This window comes from Vicia villosa, linkage group LG6 (assembly GCF_029867415.1).
Source record: "Vicia villosa cultivar HV-30 ecotype Madison, WI linkage group LG6, Vvil1.0, whole genome shotgun sequence".
In the NCBI taxonomy this organism is placed as follows: domain Eukaryota; kingdom Viridiplantae; phylum Streptophyta; class Magnoliopsida; order Fabales; family Fabaceae; genus Vicia; species Vicia villosa.
In genome coordinates this window covers 154,537,960-154,557,529 of record NC_081185.1, presented here as the reverse complement: position 1 = coordinate 154,557,529, position 19,570 = coordinate 154,537,960, and the positions used below count along the sequence as shown (strand labels likewise).

Sequence of the window (19,570 nt, the reverse complement as noted above, 5' to 3'; positions counted from 1 at the left end):
ATCACAAAGATATCATACGAACAGGCATCGCAGATAAGAAGATAGTGAACAAGCATCACAACCATATGGCATACAATCGAGCTCCACTCGAGAAACAAACAAACTACCGAAGTAATAATCAATGCAAATGCAACACACAAACGAGTTGGGCTCGTAAAGCAAGCAAACTACCGAAGTAGTGACCTGGGAACTAGGGAGACGTTCTAGCTAACGGGGAAAGTCCTCCGAAGCCACCGTCCACGGGGAAAGTCCTCCGAGACGGTTGAACAAGAAAATGACTAGAAATGAACGTTTTGGCTAACGGGGAAAGTCCTCCGAAGCCACCGTCCACGGGGAAAGTCCTCCGAGACGGTTGAACAAGAAAATAACTGGAAATAAACGCTCTAGCTAATGGGGAGGTTCCTCCGAAGCTACCGTCCATGGGGAAAGTCCTCCGAGACGATTGAACAAGAAAATATCTGGAAATAAACGTTCTAGCTAACGGGGAAGGTCCTCCGAAGCTACCGTCCACGGGGAAAGTCCTCTGAGACGGTTGAACAAGAAAATAACTGAAAACAAATGTTCTAGATAACGGGGAAAGTCCTCTGAAGCTCCCATCCACGGGGAAAGTCCTCCGAGACGGGTGAACAAGAAAAATAGATTGGAAATAATAAACAAACAAAAACAGAGCCTCTTTCGAGGGCTTGGCCAGATGAATACCTAGCCTACTTCTCATGTTATGAATGATGTGGCATGCCTACCCTACTTCTCATGGCATCATATGGTGCGCAAAAGAGTAAAAGGGACAAGGAGACAATACCGAACGGATAGAAAATCCGCAATGAGCTAGCAGGCGTAAGCAGAGAAGTCCGGAATACTTCGCGTAAGCCAGCATCAATCAAAGCAAGTCAGAAAGCGTCGTCGTGAAAATAAATCACAAACGAAGGGTGGTACGCGTCATAACCACACAAATAAACTGCAAGAGAAACACAATACAAACATCACAGGAATATACATCTCAGCAAGTGAGAGATCATACGAATCGCATCGGGAATAAGTTCGTGTCCCACAAATAAAGTGGAACACGACGCAAATCAATCGCACTGAAAGCGAATTCGTGTCCCACAAATAAAGTGGAACACGAAGCAAGTCGAATCGCAATCGAAGGCTCTCTTGAAGGTACCTCGCACATCTTAACAATCCAATCAGTAATAACAAGGTAAACGCACACCGCCATAGCAAATAATAGCCATTAAGTTCTAAGTAAATTCTAAAACAAAATCTAACAATAGCAAATTGTTTTTTTATGACATTTTCATCTAAAAACTAGAATAGAACTATGTAACAAAATATCAAATTCTAACAAGCAAAAGATGTTACATGTTTTTTATTCATTTTTATCATCTAGAAACACGAAATTAAATTCTAATTCTAAACAAAACATAACATAGATCAAGGAGAGTTTATTGTTGGAAATAGGTGGTGTTATATGGTGATTGCAAGGCAGGCCCAAGAATTGGCCCAAACAGAGTTTTTGTTCTTCAGATTTTATGTCATGCCAAAAAAAGTGGTATTGGGCCTATGGATGAAGTAGAAATCAAAATTGCTGGCCCAAGGATGATCTAAATTCAGATTTGTTCAATGTAAATTCAATCAACTTTTATTCTAAACTTTTGATTCAAATAATTAAATGCAAATTTTATATTCCATTAATCAGGTTTATGGCTCAATTCATTCAATTAAACTCCATGACATCAATTAATCAAATAACAAAACAAAATAGAAAGGGATCAGGGTTAAGAAATTGTAACTATGGAGCCATTCCTTTGAAGGAGAAGCCCCTTCCCACGAACTCGAGCAAAACGACGACGGCGAAGAGCATCCTTCTCCTCCGATCCACCTCACAGCATTGTCCGGCCACTCTCCTTAGTTCTCAATCTCCGATTCAAAACTCCAATCAGATCCCTCTTCTCTCGCATCTCTCTCATTCGCTTCTCCGACTCAGTTTCGTTCTCCCTCTCTCGATCAAGCTCTCCGCCTTCATCTCTCTCAGACGACCGAGACGAATGAAGAACTCTTTTCTCCGATTGAGTCTCATGTATGCGTTGAATCGCCGCCGATGCCGAGGTGATGAAGCAACGGCGGATTGTTGATTGAAGATTGAAATTGTAGGGATGGTGAATCGTGTGAAGATTGATGGCCGGTGATTGATGATGAACGTTGAGGTTGATGATGAGTGAAGATTACGTGATGGTAATCATTGTTGTTCTGCAGATTTGAAGATGAAGAAGTTCGATTGTTGAATTGAAGTAGGGAACAACACAAAGATGACGTGGTTGTTTGGGGTGGAGAAGAAGCTGAAGATTATGTGTTGTTGTGTATTGCTTGTGTGGAAGCAGAGAAAAGTGACGATGAAGATTGAAGCTATGGTAGCTTCGAAGATGTTGGTGACGAGAAATTGAAGTAAGCGTTAACTATTTCCCCTAACCGGTTCACGCTTTTTCATCATCTTCTTTTTTACCTTATACCCCTATTATTATTTCTATACCCCATCATTTATCAAAATATTCCAAATATACCCTTTTTATTCATTATTAAATTTTTTGAAATTGAATTTTTTTTACCCCTACATTAGTTTACTAGATCACTTAACAAAAGAGTTACGATAGCTAAATTTTTAATTTTTAACCTACCAAAATACTTGACAAAAGAGTTCCAGTAAAAACAAATTAATTTTTAATATACCGGAATACTTAGAAAAACTGTTCTGGTAGTCAAATTTTAATTTTTACTCTATCGAATAACTTAATTAAAGTGTTCCGGTAGTTTTCAAACTACTCACTGCACAAGTTTAATAAAGTGTTCGGTGGTTTAATTTTTTTTCAAATTTTAGACTTTAGGCAACGTGTTAAAACCGTGGCTAAAAGTGGTGTATTTGTAAAAAAAACACGTGGGCTGAAGTGTAGAAGGTTTAGTCAATCACTTTAGGAAAAGTTTTTCTTGAGTTGCCTAAATTCGTTTTTTTTATGTTACCTGGATGTCTTAATTAAAAGTCTTCCAAAATTGAATGAATTATAAGTTTTTTTGAAAATGTAATTTTTTTTCCAAACATAAATTACAAAAACCTCTTTCTCCTTACTTAAAATTCCAATTTTAAGAAAAAATTTTGAATTGAAATAAGACCTAATTAAATTGGACATTAAAATTTTAAATCAAGAAATGTTGAACGTAAATGTTGACTTTGACGTATTAAAAAGTGTTGACTTTCTTTTTAACTTTTGAAATAAACTGAAATTAAAATGCAAAACGAAATTGGACTCTAACATGATGAGGACCATGGTTGACTTGGTTGAACAAAAGTCAAGAGTATGCATAGATCACTTCCAAATTTCTTCTATCAAACCAAGTAAACTTGAATCTCCAATCATTCTTAATCATTGAATAAGATCTTCAGACATTAGACACACTTTCGCTCATTTGATTGCAAACCCCTACCTTGTATAATAAAAATAAGAAAGCAACACATATATCTGTATTTCGAATAAGGTTAGAAAAGTTAAAAATATGAACATACGTAGATGCAAAAAGAAACACAATGGGTGCTTGGTGATCTCCCATAAAAAGTCAAAACCAAAGAGTTAAGGTTGAAGGGGGTGTCATGCTTGTGTTCTCTTGGTTAGATGCAAATGCATGGTAGGTGGGATCTTAGGGGTAAAAATTAGGGTATGACATGTAATAGAAGTAGTCTCGGGTGTATTTTTTTGGAACATGATCTTTAATGTATTCCGAGTTCTTGAGCATGGAGATCAACAAAAGCTTTGAACCGTTCACTCTCTTCAGTGTCAAATAGTTATTATGCCGAAGAGAGTGGTTTTGAGTAAGAAGGTATTCCATACATACTTTTCCATTTATGCGGATGTTGTTTCAATAATATATTTCTATTTTTCCGTCAATAGTTCATTGATTGTAAACTTTTTCAACAGATGTATGAATGCCTTCTAAGAGCTAGTAAATTTTGTAGAAGGAAAAAATATCTCCACAGTAGCAACACAAGTACCGCATACTCATAAGATACAAAAGTTGAAGTTTCAACTAGAACAAGAACGAGATAAATTAACAAACATTCAATTATAATTCCACAATATTTTCTGCATTGGAATATCTTGATTGAATCACCATTTGTATGTTCAAAAAGTAATTGATAATAAATTTAAGGGTTAAATACACGAAACCCCCTGCCATTAGAGCGAGATTCGATTTTTTCCCCTGAAGTTATTTTTTTATGAAGGCACCCTTATAAAAGTGTTAATCCACTTTCACCACACCCTTTTACTCCCCATGTTGACTGGGTGTTGACTTAATGGCTTATGTGGCAATAGAATTTAATTTAAAAGGAAAATTAGAAAAAGTTCCCTCATCTTCATGTTTACCCCCGTAAATAGTTAGGTTTCAGAGTTGGTTTGGAGAAGACGAAGCGAACGTGAAGAAGAAGAAGCCATGGATGGGAACAACAAAGCTTCAGAGGTAAATTCTCTTATACAATATCTTAAGCTTGATTATACCATACATTGTAGTTTTTTTCTTACATTCAGTTTAACATTTTAGAACAACGTTATGTTTAATGTTATGTTTCGTCATGGAGGAGAGTTCATTCAGCTTAGTGACGGTGAAACGATTTATAGGAGTGGTGTTTCTACTCTGATTTTTTAGGAACACGTAAATGAGTGGACTATGCCTCATGTTCTTAACTTAGTAAATGGGCGGGGTTACTTAGAAGGGTCTTTTAGATTGTGGACGAAAATAGTTGACATAGACCCTAATTATTTTCATATTAAGAATGATGGGGATGCGTATGATTTTGCTGTCTATACTTGTGTGATGAAAGTTGATGGGGAAATGTTTGTGGAACATGATGCAAGTGTATTTGGAAGCATCCCTAAGTGTGTGTCTAAGTTAGATGTTAGTGATGAAGAGATTGTTGAAGGCTTGAATGATAGTGAGGATAAAAGAACAGTTGTTGTTGCTGATGGGTTTGATGGTATTGATGTCACTGTACCACTTAGAGAGGGTCCAGCCATTGCAAGGTTATTAACATGTTCAATTAAGAAGAAATGTGATAATGATGAGGAGTATCTTAGTGAAGAGCTAAATAGCTCTGACCCTGATAACTCAAAAGATGAAAAAGGTCCTAAGTTTGAGAAGTTTAAGAAAGAAAAACTTACTAGGAATTTTAAGTTTAAGTGGGGTATGGAGTTCAATTCCCTAAATGACTTTAGGGAGGTTATTCGTGAGTGGACAATTTTAAATGGGAGGGAAATAACATTTGTAAAAAATGCGGGGTATAGGGTGAGAGTTGAATGTAAGGCCAAGTGTGATTTTTTAATACTTTGTTCTAAAGTGGGTCATCAGCCAACCTATGCAATTAAGACTATAAAGGACACCCACACATGTGCTAGGATTTTGGATAATAGATCTGCAAATTCAAAGTGGGTGGCTAAGGTTGTGGTAAAGAAAATGTAGACTTCTGACAATGTGAGGATATGTGATATTATTCAAGATATGAGGCAAAACTATTCAGTGGGTATAATTGTGGCAAGGGCATGGAAAGCGAAATTGATTGCAAGAAAAATCATAGAAAGAGATGCAGACAAGCAATATGCAAATCTGGGGAGATATGCAGCTGAACTGCATAAGGTAAGTGCTGGAAATACTGTGAAGATCAACATTGAGATACCATCACCTTCCATCCAACCAAGGCTTGGATCTTTCTATTTCTATTCTGAGGGATGTAAAAAGGGTTCATAAATGGTTGTAGACCTTTTATTGGGGTTGATGGTTGTCATCTTAAGACTAAATATGGAGGTCAACTGTTAATTCCTTCTCTGAGCTTCAAGCTTCATCTTCAATTTCTCTAATTTCAGTGTTACGGATTCCACTTTCAGTTCTAGTACCTCACACTTCTTACAAAATGGATGAATGACAGTTTCCCCTTTGTTGAAGTCTCCAATTTCGTCATCCCATAGGAATAATTCACAGTTATTCCCAGTCTATAAAAAATTATTTGCACCTCTGTTAGCATTAATAAAAATCAAAACTTGCTAAGAATTCTCGACAGTTAATCCAGAAACAAACTCACCCCAGCATTTCGACATTTCCAGAACTTTTGATTACGGTTTTGCACTGCGTTGGCGACCCACATCTCGGCAAACTAGGATATGAGACTGAATTAACACTGCTTCCACGAGAACTGCATCCAACCATGCTTCCGATTGAGTGGACAAAGAAGAACAACGGAGAACCGATATATAAACGAAGAAGGATGTAGGAGAATTTCGAGAGAATTTCTAGAAAAGAGGGCAAGTATGGAACGATGGGAGAAAACAAACCCTAGATTGAGATATTCAAGTAACAGTATATAGTCATCTAATTCTATTTCCACATAAGCCATTAAGTCAACACCTAGTTAGCATGTGGAGTAAAAGGGTGTGGTAAAAGTGGATTAACACTTTTACAAGGGTGTCTTCATAAAAAAATAACCTCATGGGGCAAAACCGAATCTCGCTCTAATGGCAGGGGAGTGTCGTGTATTTAACCCTAAATTTAATTCTATCTCCACTGCCAAAGGAATAGAAATTGAACAAGTTTTTTCAGGAGGAGCTTAAATTGTTAAAATTGGAAACAGACAAATTAAGTTTTATAATCATAGATACAACACCTTGGAGTATATAGTTTACTATGTGAGATCACTAATGACATTAAGACTTGATATTCACTTTCTTCTTTTTTTATTGTGTAATTTTGTTGTTAAATTTATGTTTCTCTAGGTGTATTATGTTCTCATCTGAGTTAGTTTGTAGGGGGAAAATATACTAGTGATGGAAAATATAATGTTGAAAGTTTGACTTTTGAAGTCTGACCACCACCAAACATAATTTGTTGACTATCGAAGTTGGACTTTAGCATATGCCAGCCCCCGTTAAACATAATTTGTTGACTTTTGAAGTATAAATTTAGCGTCTTGTTGATTTTGAAGTTTGACATTAGCATGGGTCAGCCCACACTATTAAATTTTGTTGACTCTTGAAGTTTGATTTTAGCTTGGGTCAGGCTCACGCTATCAAATTTTGTTGACTATTAAAGTTTAACTCTAGCGTCGGTTGGCCCCCGCTAATTATGTTTTTGTTAACTTTCAAATTTTGGTTTTTTAGTGTTGGCTTAGCCTCGGACTTGTCGAGGCTATTTTAGACACGACTCTTTTGGCCGACACTAACTTGTTACCTTCGAGCCTTTTAGCCTGCCCCCACCATCGATGCTAAGTCAACGCTAAACCTGATATAACGTTGATTTTTATGTTGGTAGCGTCAGTAAACGGTTGACGCTAATACTTGTTTTTTTAGAAGTGTATGCCCTTGTAATTGCAGATGACTACTCTCGTTACACATGGACATTATTCCTATATGACAGAATAGATATTTTTTTCTTCCTTTCAAAAACTAGCCAAGGTTATCCATAACGAAGAAGAAATAAACATTACACCCATTAGAAGCGACCACAGTGGGGAATTCTGAAATGAGGAATTGAAAAATATTTATAACGAGTCTTTGCCACTTCATGAACTCTCCAACAAAATGGGGTAGTAGAGAGGAAAAATAGATCACTAGAAGAGCTTGGAAGGATGATGTTGAATGAGACTAATATTCCTAAATATGTATGTGCCGATGTAGTAAGCATTGCTTGATATGTCATGAATCGGGTCTTTATAAGACCAATTCTAAAGCGGGCGCCCTATGATCTATATAAATGTATCACTTATATTTTATTTTATGTAAAAATATTATTCTTAACAATAAAAAAGATAACCTCAAAAAATTTGACGCAAAAGCTGATAAAAACATATTTATAAGGTATTCCACTTCCAACAAAGCTTTTAGAGTTTTTAACCAAAAAAAATCCTAACATGTTCTCTAACCTAATACAAAGAAGAGACCAGAGATATGACACCACCTTCTTCCTAGAGTCCATCCCCCCCACAAAAAACCCCACACTCAACTCTAGCATCTAGAGAATTTACCTCTTCCCTCAAAGAAACAATCTGAGAATCAAGATCACCGAAAATTTAATGATTCCAAGATTTCAAATCACGTTTAAGGGTCCAAGCTTCTCTTTTAAAAAGAATCTATGTTAACCTTTTTCGACTCAAATGATTGGGAACAAATAAAGTATTAACTCTTGGAGTATTATTTGGATTTAATTCATATATTTTACAAAATTATAATGCATCTAATCAACTAATTAAAACTCAAATAATTAATAAACTTCAATAGAATTCAAATTCTAACACAAATAATGATGGCCTACCTACAAAATTAACAAAAGAAAGAAACAAAACAATCCATTCTTCATGATAGTTTGCATCCATCTAACCTAACAATCTCTCCTAACTCATACTTACCTAACAAACAACCATCTAAATAAACCAATCTTCAACTACATTACATGAGTTGCACCCACTCACCAAAACTAGGCACACCCTTATGCACCAAAAACAAAAGATAATAACCAGGTGGTGCAATTTCTTGAGTAGATGGTCCCAAAACAGTAGCATAATAAGTCTCCAAATTCACCATTGTTACTCCAATCAACCTCAAAATCACCATCCTCTGATTCATTCCATAAGAATGTGTCGTAAACGACGGCGCCAATAACCTAACCGAAACATCGCTCGCCGAACCGAAATTACCTACTGTAAATGTAACATAATAAAAAACCCTATACCCTAATATAGTGTTGGTGATATGCCTAATCGTTGGCCGTATCGGAAAAAACTCCGGCGACATATACGGTGGTGAAAAAGCTTCTAGGCTTAAATCAGTTGGAAATTCAACTCCAGTGAAATTGTAGTATACATGTGGATTACTACCACCAACTAAAACTCTTCCATCTTTTAACACCACTGCACAAGAATGATAAAGCCTAGGTCTATAAGCCGGTGACATCACACTATACCGTTTCGATAATTCTGTCTCCGATGAACGGAATATCACCGGTGTTAAAACCGGTTGACGGCCGTTTTCCCAACCAGCAGTCCCGGAACCAGCACCGTTGATTATAATAACATTGCCGTTCGGTAGAATTAACATATCTCCCATCACTCTTTCCATTGGCATTTCCTCCATAACCCAGCTAGGGTTTGAGTCTGTTACTTTGAGAAATCCACATGTTGTAAGTGCTTTCATGAACGTGTTTTGCTTCGAAGCTGCTTCGAATGATCCTCGAGGCGCTCCTCCGCAAATCATGACTGTAGCTTCGACGGAGGCTTGGTTTTCGTCGAGTGGAAGAAGAACTGATGAGCCTGAACTTGGATAGTTGTGAGGATCACCACCTGGAATCTCGGGAAACTCTTTAACGATCACGTTGTTTTTGTAATCAAGTAGTATTGATCGTGTGTTTGCGAATACGAAAAGGTTTCCGTCTGGTAGAAGATGAACGAAAGGATATAGGTTGTTTTCGCTTGGATCGTTGGTTTCTTGAAGAAAAGGTAGATGAATTGAAGAAGACGAAGAAGATAATGTTGTTTCTTTAGGAACGAATTCGTAGTTGAATTGTCTTCTACCTCCGATTATGATAATGCGGCTATCTGGTAGTATTTGATTTGTTGCATACCATCTTCTCTCCGATAAGTAGCTCGGGAACTCGATCCAATCGCAAGTATTATCGAAACACGGTGTAAACATTCGAATGCGGCGTTCGCCGTCGTTGAAACCGCCGGTTTGGACTAATGTACCGTTTGGGAGGACAGAACCTGAGGAGCACCATGTATCTGTTTGTACAGTTAATGGTCTGAAGGTGTTTGATATAATGTCGTAAATAACCGAGTGAGCAGTGCAATCGGTTGTAAGGGCGGTATCGAATGGATCCATTCGACAACTGCCATTGGGGAGAGGTAGATTCGAAGGGCCGAAATCGGTTCGATCGAAAATGATGATTTTGTCATTGCGTGTAAGTTGCATGTGCATGGCTGAGATTCCAATGGTTGGTTGTAATAGCTGCCATTTTCCTTGATTGCTAAAGGGTAATAAGAATGATAATGATGATGATAGTGTGAGATGAAAATGTGGGATTAGTGAAGATAATATGAGGAAAATTAGGGTTAATGTGATAGAGTTCATTGTGTGGGAGAAAAAAGAGGTAGAGGTAGAGTTTAATTAGTATTTTTACTAGTGAAGTGTTGGTGAGATTTAGGTTTGTTTAGTATAAAATTAATAGAATCCATAATTTAACGGAATGATTAAATACAACATGAGATATGTATTGATGGGTTTTGATGGAAAGTTTCTTTGAATGAAGGGATGAAATCGGCAATTAAAGGGGAGATAATCAAGGAATGTTGTTTAAGGCCAAGATATGTGATTCTAAACACATGTGGGAGATCTTGAATTCCACATGTTTAGAAACAAAGAAAGACTAGGCAATGGACTTGTCAAGTTGGTAAGTATTTCGGATGTGTTTTTTTTAGTTTGGAATAATTTATTTTTTAAAATTTTCAAAATACAATTAATTAGTTTAAACTGGAGCGAGCAATGAGTCGAAACAACATAAAAATAGTTTGATAATTAATTTGTTGAACTTAGATTGTGAATTATGTGAAATATTTTTATTAAGGAATAAAAATATTTCAGATAATGTTAAACACTATAAATATTTATTCATATTTCAAGCATTTTATTTGATCTTAATGTCATTCATTCATTTATACGTGGATTAAGGAACCAAGAGTATTTCATAGACTCAGGGTACAATTTATTTTATTGCATATTTCAAACTTCAAAGGTTCAGATGGGTGAAGAGTCAAGAGTATTCAATTTCATTTGAATGTTTGTAAAGTCGTCACTTTCATTTGTGTCTAAAAATTGAATGTAAATTGTAAATGGTCCAAGAGTGACTGCTTGCTTTTAATTATCTGTTCACATTCCCTCTGCATCACTAACAAGCATCATTTCATTTTGGAGTAAAAGTCAAAATCAGAATGTGTTTTGGTTGACTTCTAATTACAGGTCTTTGCCTACATTGTTGAGAGGTTTTGTTAGAAACACATGCACATTCATTTAGTTCTAGTAAAATTTTGACAATTTCGGAGTAAAAGTCAAAATCATAATGTGGTTTGGTTGACTTCTAAGTACAGGTCTTTGTCTAATATTAGTGTCAAATGCATGAAGGGTAGAGAGAGATCCTCACCCTCCTCTAGGTTTTCTCCATTGTTGAGACTTGTGTGTTTGACTGAGGTTTATGTGAAAACTATTTTGTTGTTGTAATTGATATGAAATCCATGCTCTTTTGAGTATGCATAAAAATTCAGCGGAGCAGTTGCCGATATTACAATTCCTTTGTCACACGAGCCTGTTAGATAACGGAACACTCTTTTGAGTGCAGACTTATGCACCGTTCTTGGGTTCTGCATGAACTGTGCAAGTTTGTTGGTGCTGAAGGCGATGTTTGGGCGTGTAAGACTCAAGTATTGAAGACTTCCAACTAGCGTTTGGTACTCAGTTGGGGAAGGCAGGAGATCACCAGAATCCTTGAGTAATTGAACAGTTGCAGATAACGGAGTGGATGCTGGTTTCGCATCTGCCATGCCTGATTTATGTAGCAGATCAGTGATATATTTCCTTTGTGAAAGAAACATACCTGTAGCGGAAGGAATTACTTCGACACCCAAGAAATAGTTGAGGCATCCAAGATATTTCAACGAGAAACAGACGGCAAATGTGGCAATGAGGCTTGATAATTCTATAGAAGAACTCCCAGTGACAATTATATCATCAACATATACTAATAAGTACAGAGTAACACCCGGTTTTTGGTGGATGAATAAAGATGCATCTGTAGTTGAATTAACGAAGCCAATGGAGAGTAGAAATACTCGAAATTTCGTATACCAGGCGCGAGGTGCCTGCTTCAACCCATAAAGTGCCTTTTTGTGGCGGCAAACATGATTAGGGAAGTTTTTGTTGACAAAGCCAGGTGGCTGAACCATAAATACTTCCTCCTTGAGCGTCCCTTGAAGAAATGCATTATTGACATCAAGTTGATAGATGGACCACCCTTGATGAACTGCAAGTGTTAGAACAATTCGAATGGTCGCCGATTTAACAATGGGACTGAATGTTTCCGTATAGTCACAACCAGGGCGTTGGTGAAACCCTTTGGCAACTAACTGAGCCTTGTAACGATCAATCGATCCATCCAGATTCCGTTTGATTCGAAAGACCCATTTACAGCCACCCAAATTTTGAGCAGAGAAATTGACATATTTCAGTGTAGTATTTACAGTCTCTTATTTTCTTATTTCACTGATCCAGTGTAGTATTATTCTGAAAATTAACATATTTCAGTTTCAACTCATTTGTTTACGATTTTCGAATAGAAATTGAGGAAAATTGATCTCACTTATAGATAATTATCTTCCTACATTTTTGTTACTGTAAATGCTTAAATTATTTGTTACGGCAATGTGCGTCTCTGTTCTTTGCATGTCATCTAGCACGCCTGAGCAGCATCTTATGCTAATGGTCTATTCACATGATAATTGAGACCAAATAGGGAGGGAGCCAAATAGTTTGTAGGTGGATTTGAGAATTGGGAGAAAGAGGCATGTGTGAGAAGAAGAAAAACAAAGGTTTGTGGGAAGGATGAAGTTATAGCTAGAGCTTGGAGATTGCTGAAATTTTTTAGGTAAGGGGTGGAAAGAGAATTGCTCTAATATTAGTGTCAAATGCATGAAGGATAGAGAGGGATCCTCACCCTTCTCTAGGTTTTTCTCCATTGTCGAGACTTGTGTATTTGATTGAGGTTTATGTGAAAACTATTTTGTTGTTGCAATTGATATGAAATTCGTGCTCTGATATGTTGTTGAGATTGCGTATGATGTGCAAATCTGAATTTTTGATGCTTATGTCCATGAGCGTTGGCTTGATAAACAAATCCTTAAATTTTTATTATACCTATTGGGTTCCAAAAAGTACATGTCTCTTTGAACCTTATCAAGTGCTCATTATAATGTATAGAAGCGCTTTTGTTAAATTGAGGATCTCTAAAATCGACACACATAATTTTTCATTTCAAACAAAGATGAGTTTGCTAGTTGAAACTTGTAAGCTACTTTTTCTTAAGATAGTAGTTGTCCAAAATCTCCCATATTTTTTATTTCAAATATGAGTTCGTCTGTTGGAACTTGTAAGCTACCTTTTCTTACGATAGTAGTCGTCCAAAATCTTCCATAATTTTTATTTCAAACATGAGCTCGTACTATGGTCCAAAATCTTCCATAATTTTTATTTCAAACATGAGCTCGTCAGTTGGAACTTGTAAGCTACTTTTTCTTAAGATAATAGTCGTCCAAAATCTCCTAAAGTACGCCTAGGTGGGTTGTTTTTAATATGATTAACATTCCAATCCTCAACCGAGGTCTCAATGTTACTGCTACAACTAATTCCAAATCGATTCCACGATAAAGATTTAACCCGAGAAATCACAGTATTAATGTCCAATTGATCACCTTCGAATAGAATTGCATTCCTAGTCAGCCAAATACTCCAAATCACTGCAAACCACAAAATTCTCTGATACTATTTCTTGATATTTCCTAGCAAGAGAGAATAAAAAAGAACAAAGCTCTCAAAATTTGTCTGCAATAAAGTGAACACCGGAATTCCCAACCAAAAAAACAAACCCTGCTAAATTTGAGACGAAACTCTACAATAAAGGAAAAGGTGGCCAACTGATTCTTCATCATCAAAGCAAAGAGGACTCATTGTGTCATGAGAACCACTAATTATTCCTCTTCTGCAAAGTTGAATTCTTGTTGGAGGCCGATCAAGAAGAAATCTCTGAAACAAATATTTAAAAAAATTGGATCCTTCCAAATCTTTAAAAAAAAGATGAGATGGAGTAAAATTCTGAATTAACTCTGGCGCACATAACAAATACAGTCTAGAATACACAGCTTTAACCGTTCACATTATAGACATATTTATCTATTAACCAGAGTAAGAGACATGTTTGTCCAACCTATAGACGACTCTTGATATGGGGCCTAAAAAATAACAGGCAAGTCCAACTTTCAGCTAGTGACATCACAAGTAAAAAGATACTATCAAGTTAAAGATCTAATTATATTGGATATATACACTTGATTTCAATATATATTGTAATAGTAGTTTAAACAATTTCCTTTTTAATACAATAAGCCATATTAAGCATATCATTCATTCATTCAATATCTACCAATAATAGGTAGCATTATGATACACAAGAACATAAACATATCTTACATTATTCTGAACCAAATTACAACACATTTACTATAGGCCAACTAGTCAACGTGAGGAATTTCATCTGTTGACAAGAAACTAAACACTGCTAAATCCTTAATACTACCTTTGATAAAAGTATACTTTCTAAGAACACCCTCTCTAACAAACCCAGCCTTTTCCAAAACTCTATGAGAAGCCTTATTATCCACATCAGCAAAAGCCTGCAACCTTAACAAATCAGAAAAATCATTAAACACATGTGACAGAGCAATCTTGATTGCTTTTGTGGCTATTCCATGTCCCCAGTAGTTAGCAGCAACAGCATAACCTATGTCAGCTTTGCATCTATCATCACCCGACCAACGATATACAGAAACGAAACCGATGGAACGATCGTCGAGACAGATAGATCGGCGCCATGGGTGAGGTATGCAGACATCTTTGATGAATGTTAGAGCTTCTTCTCTTGATAAACATGTTTTCCATCGGATGTTTTTGGTTACCTCGTTGTCACCTGCCCATAAGAAGAAACCGTCAACGTCTGTTAGCTTGAATGGCCTCAGAGATATCCCAGACAGATCCACCTTTGCCATGTTAGTCAAATGCTCGCTGTTATTCTTGTTACCTACTACCCCCTATATTATATATTTGATTTAATGCAAGTTTTGCATTTTTATAATAGAGGTATAATAAACAACCGATTTCTAATAACATTATTTGAAAATTGACTTGAATTTAGGGGCAAAATATTTGTTAAATAAGTGTTTGTATTAAGAGAGAGAGAGGATATTAGATTTGAATACAAAGCCGAAGAGCTAGATCTAGAAGATTCTTCTGTTTCAACACAAAGAACCATGGCTGAAGTATACATTAACACCAACAGCAATGGTGGCACACCGTGTCAACATAGTCCCAAACGTTAATCCATCTCACTAAAATGCAAAAGGAATGTTCAACAAAATAAAATGAAAACGGAATTATTGCAAATTTTGTATGCTAACCCTTTTGCAGGTTTAAATCATAAAGACCCGTACACGCACACGCACCCCATGAAAACGGGATTATTACCACTACCGTTCATTTTTCACTACGCTACACCTTCTGAATTCATGGATCAACAAGGTTGAAATCCTTTTCACTACTTTTCTCTTCAAGGGCATGACCAAGATTGAGTACCTTTATAAAGCCTTGTTACTCTGCACATAAATAAAATTGCAAAGCCTGGTTAATGCAATCTAGTAACTGCCAGTGAAATCTTTATAGTTAAATAAGAGTTATTATGATTCAAAATATTATGATAACTAGAGTTATTATTTGATAATCACTGAATGATTTTTTTTTTTTTTTTGGGCACATGATCACAGTAATTGATATTGATCCAATCATTGAATGTTTTGCATGTAGTACCTACACTGACACTTGAGATTATCAGTGCCGGGGTCGTCTTTGGATACCTACACTTACAAATGGCAGCAATAGATGAAAAATGATGAAGTGGTGTACAACTGCAAGAAGGATGCTGATGTCTGCATATATACTTAATTAATTTGACTGCATTAATAATCACAATGGAACTTTGAAGTTAAGTAAGAGCTCACACACACCCCTTGATATGAATCCACCAGCAAATAGCAATGACTCAGAGTTGTAGTAGTAAATAAATAGAAGAAACAGATAGTGAAAAACTTGAAGCATATTATTAATTAACATAAAAAATGAGCAAATATATACTATGGGAAATGGCATCAGCTGGTAGATATCAAATACTAGCATTTATATATTCTTTGGATCTCACCAAGTGACAAAATTGAATCTGCAAACCTACTAATTAATGGTAATTCAGTTCATTTACGTAAGTAACTATTTGATGGAAAATGTAAGGAAAGTGTTGAGAATGTGTAAGTAAGAGAAGAAAACAGTGAAGTAGTATGACCCATTGAAATGGGAACATGTTAGTATATGGCAAGATTTGATATGGATGATGAAGTATTTTTTCTGTTAAAAAAAGGTGGCTATAACAATGGATTCCAACTAGAGATGATTAATCTATCATCATAAAAAATGTGGTTTAAGAAGAAAAAGTTTGGGCAGACACGTTTCACGCAGCTCTTGGTAACAAGGATCTCAAGTGTGACTAGTAGTGGCTTGTTAAAAAATTGAAGTAGCAATTTACTTAGTCCCACATCGGTAGACTTTTAGAAGTGCAATGTGATAGCAGGCTATAAGTAAAAAGTGACATGCAACGTTGCAACATACTTACCTGGATGGGGTCAATGGGTGATCATGAAGGCCCATGGCCTAGAATTGTGACCTCCATTGCACTTAGGAGGGGTGCTTTTCTAAGGTCTACCCAAGTGGTGGAGCCTACATCATAATTTGTTGCTGAGGGGGCCTGCGTTCGCGCGGCCCCCACCCAATTCAAGTTCAAATTTTTAACAGTTAATTAAGCTTATTTATACTTCGTAGATCTACAGCGTATCACAAATTTACTTGGTAGATGTATTACATATACTTGATCTCGATTTTAATGTTTTTTGGTTTTTGTTATTTAATATAAAGAAACAGTTTGCTAAACAAATTCAAATTTAACTATTTTGCTTTTAGCTTCTAGCCTGTATTCAAGAATGAGTCCCACATTGAGGGTATTAGCCTGTGGTGAAAATAAATAAAAGGATATCGGTGCCACTCAAGCACAACTAATCTAATAAAGCCTCTATGAGAAAACTGATGCATGCTATGTATTCTGCTTCATAGTAAAGATAAAGATAGTTTTACTAGTTCTAACAAAAGAAATTGATGCTTCTCTAATTAAAAATAAATGTGATTTGCAATGAATTTCATGTTATCTACGTCGTTGAAAATATGTATTTTGCAATAGATTTTTCATGTCATCTATGTCACTACACTACTTTGAGTATTTTGCAATAGATTTTTCATGTCATCTATGTCACTACACTACTTTGAGTATTTTGCAATAGATTTTTCATGTCATCTATGTCACTACACTACTTTGAGTCAGTGTAACCTTATATTTGAGATGCATCTTAATTATTCAATAAGTCTTCTATATTCCGTCGCGTCAACTTAACATTCTTCTGTAATCTTTGAAATTCACCATCTCTAATCTTTTGAGATTTTAACTAGCATATCTCATCTGGTGCATTTGCAGGCCTCTACTAGTTCTTTGAAACTCCTTGATCAACCATCTTAAACTCCTTGAATTCATCCATATAGACTTTTTTGCTACATGTTGAAATTGCTCAATTGGTAACAGTGAATTCCATTCGTGTATTTTGACGATCTGTCGTGTTTGAGATACTTCTGAAATATCATCTATTTTTAATTTATTTTTTTCGATTTGTTTGTAATTTGATCATTAATTGTGGTATTGTACCTTGAGCTATCCCCTACACTCATTTAAGTTGAATCTATTGCACCGTTTTTTAGTTTGAGCAATTTGGTCAAAACCAAAGTATACGTGCCTTGAATCACAAGTTAGAAGTCTTAAAATAAGGTTTGATTGAATCTTGATTTGAATCAAAACTTTGGCTGATTCGAATAAAATTTAAAAGAGAATTTTGGAATTTATGTGCTATTTAGATGATTTGAATTAAGGATGTTCCTGATTCGAATCAAAGATCTCCTTGATGCAAATCATGGCTAATTAATTGTTTTGAAAATCAACTAAGGTTCAATGTAATTGCTTGATTCAAATCAAACACGTTTCTAAAATTTATCACATTGATTCAAGTTATTCTTTCATCTGGTTCAAATCATAACTGCATGATCTAACTCAAATCAATTGCTCATTTTCTCACCTATTTTGTGTCTTGCCTTTATCATCTATATAAATCTTTTTAGACATTCTATTTATATACACATTGTTGAAGTTGTTGGTGTTCAACAATAATAAAAATAATCAAAAACTATATTTTCACAAACATTGAAAAACTTTGAATGTTTTTTCTTTTACAATTTCTATCTTAAGTCAAGCCTATAGAAAAATTTCATAGTGTGTTTATTGAGTTTGTCCTATTTAAGTGTTGTGTGAGATTATTTAGATCTTCAACCTTGAATTAAGAAATCTCATCGTTGCGGTGCTCAACTCCAACGATTGAGTGTGATTGGTAGACACAAAGTTCATTAGGGAATCTAATATTTTTTTCTTGAGACTGACTTACGTCAAAGAAAAATATTATTTTCTCTTCCATTGAAGACTTCGGTAGAATCAAGTGAAGATTGTTGTAAAACGAAGTTGCGAGTTTCTGAGATCCTTTAGTAGAACAAAGACTCGAACAAGGGACTTACAATAGGGTTGAATGAAGATTACTTCGGAATGAAAGTTTGGAACAAAGCTTTTGGTCTATCAAGGTAATCGACTCAAGATCAAGTGAAGATCTTTTGAATTCGATAGTTTTTTTTGCCACTATAAAAGTGAAATCCACATTTAGACCTGTGTTTGCTTAGAAATTTGACTTGAAGTGTTCAATGTTATCTTGATTTTTTTTTTTGTAACAAAAGATCTTGTATATTAATTTTAAAATAATGGAAGACCTAACAGATTTTCAGTGGTTCTCCATTGAAGATTGAACTAAGAGAAAAGCAATGAAGAATGCGCTGAACCAATATAAATCTGGTGTATAATCTCTCTCTCTCTCTCTCTCTCTCACACACACACATTCCAGTATAGATTTGCATGACTTAGAATTTATCACTTTCTAAATTCACACGATGATTGGCTATCATTTACTTATAGTGATTTATTATGTAAGTTTAGGTGTGTGATAGATCCAGGTAGGGGTGTTCGCGGTGCGCTTTGGGCGATTTTGGCACTAAAAATCATTCGAACCACAAGAGAAATAAGCGTGCACTTCGGTTTGATTCGGTTGACTTTCAAAAATAAACCGAACCAAACTAATGCAGTTTGGATTGGTTCGATTTTTTACAAAAATATTATCGAGTCACACTTACATATATAGAGGAAAATATAATTTTAAATTTTATCATTCATACATTACCATAAAAAAAGTTTATAATTGTCAATAAGTTTAAGATTTGATACATAAAATTGCATCTTACAAATTTATCTCAAGTCTAAAGAATGATATACATGAAATTACATTCTTAATATGGTCTTTAAATATGGTCTGGTGTAACACCCCGAAATTTCTGAATAATTATTTAACCAAGTTTTAATAATTATTTCAAATTATATGTGAATTATGATGATTATTTTGATGAGTTGTGATATTTGGTGGTGCTATGTGTGAGACATTGAG

The 19,570-nt window shown here is 35.5% G+C and overlaps 2 protein-coding genes and 1 non-coding gene across 3 annotated transcripts; 1 reads left to right on the top strand and 2 right to left on the bottom strand.

The window, feature by feature from the left end:
- Positions 1 to 8,471: 8,471 nt before the first annotated feature.
- LOC131612855 (aldehyde oxidase GLOX-like) lies at positions 8,472 to 10,207 on the bottom strand. The gene has a single exon (XM_058884608.1). The coding sequence runs from the start codon at positions 10,146 to 10,148 to the stop codon at positions 8,472 to 8,474; it is 1,677 nt and encodes a 558-aa protein (XP_058740591.1). The 5' UTR covers positions 10,149 to 10,207.
- Positions 10,208 to 14,230: 4,023 nt separating this feature from the next.
- On the bottom strand, positions 14,231 to 14,888 carry LOC131612854 (uncharacterized). Its single transcript, XM_058884607.1, has one exon. The coding sequence runs from the start codon at positions 14,882 to 14,884 to the stop codon at positions 14,351 to 14,353; it is 534 nt and encodes a 177-aa protein (XP_058740590.1). The 5' UTR covers positions 14,885 to 14,888; the 3' UTR covers positions 14,231 to 14,350.
- A 1,655-nt stretch (positions 14,889 to 16,543) lies between these two features.
- LOC131615264 (U1 spliceosomal RNA) lies at positions 16,544 to 16,704 on the top strand. Its single transcript, XR_009287691.1, has one exon. It is a non-coding gene; the product is annotated as a U1 spliceosomal RNA (small nuclear RNA).
- The last annotated feature ends 2,866 nt before the right edge of the window (positions 16,705 to 19,570 follow it).

Coding starts and splice junctions, on each gene's coding strand:
- LOC131612855 (XM_058884608.1), bottom strand. CDS start 10,148: ATGAACTCTATCACATTAACCCTAATTTTCCTCATATTATCTTCACTA.
- LOC131612854 (XM_058884607.1), bottom strand. CDS start 14,884: ATGGCAAAGGTGGATCTGTCTGGGATATCTCTGAGGCCATTCAAGCTA.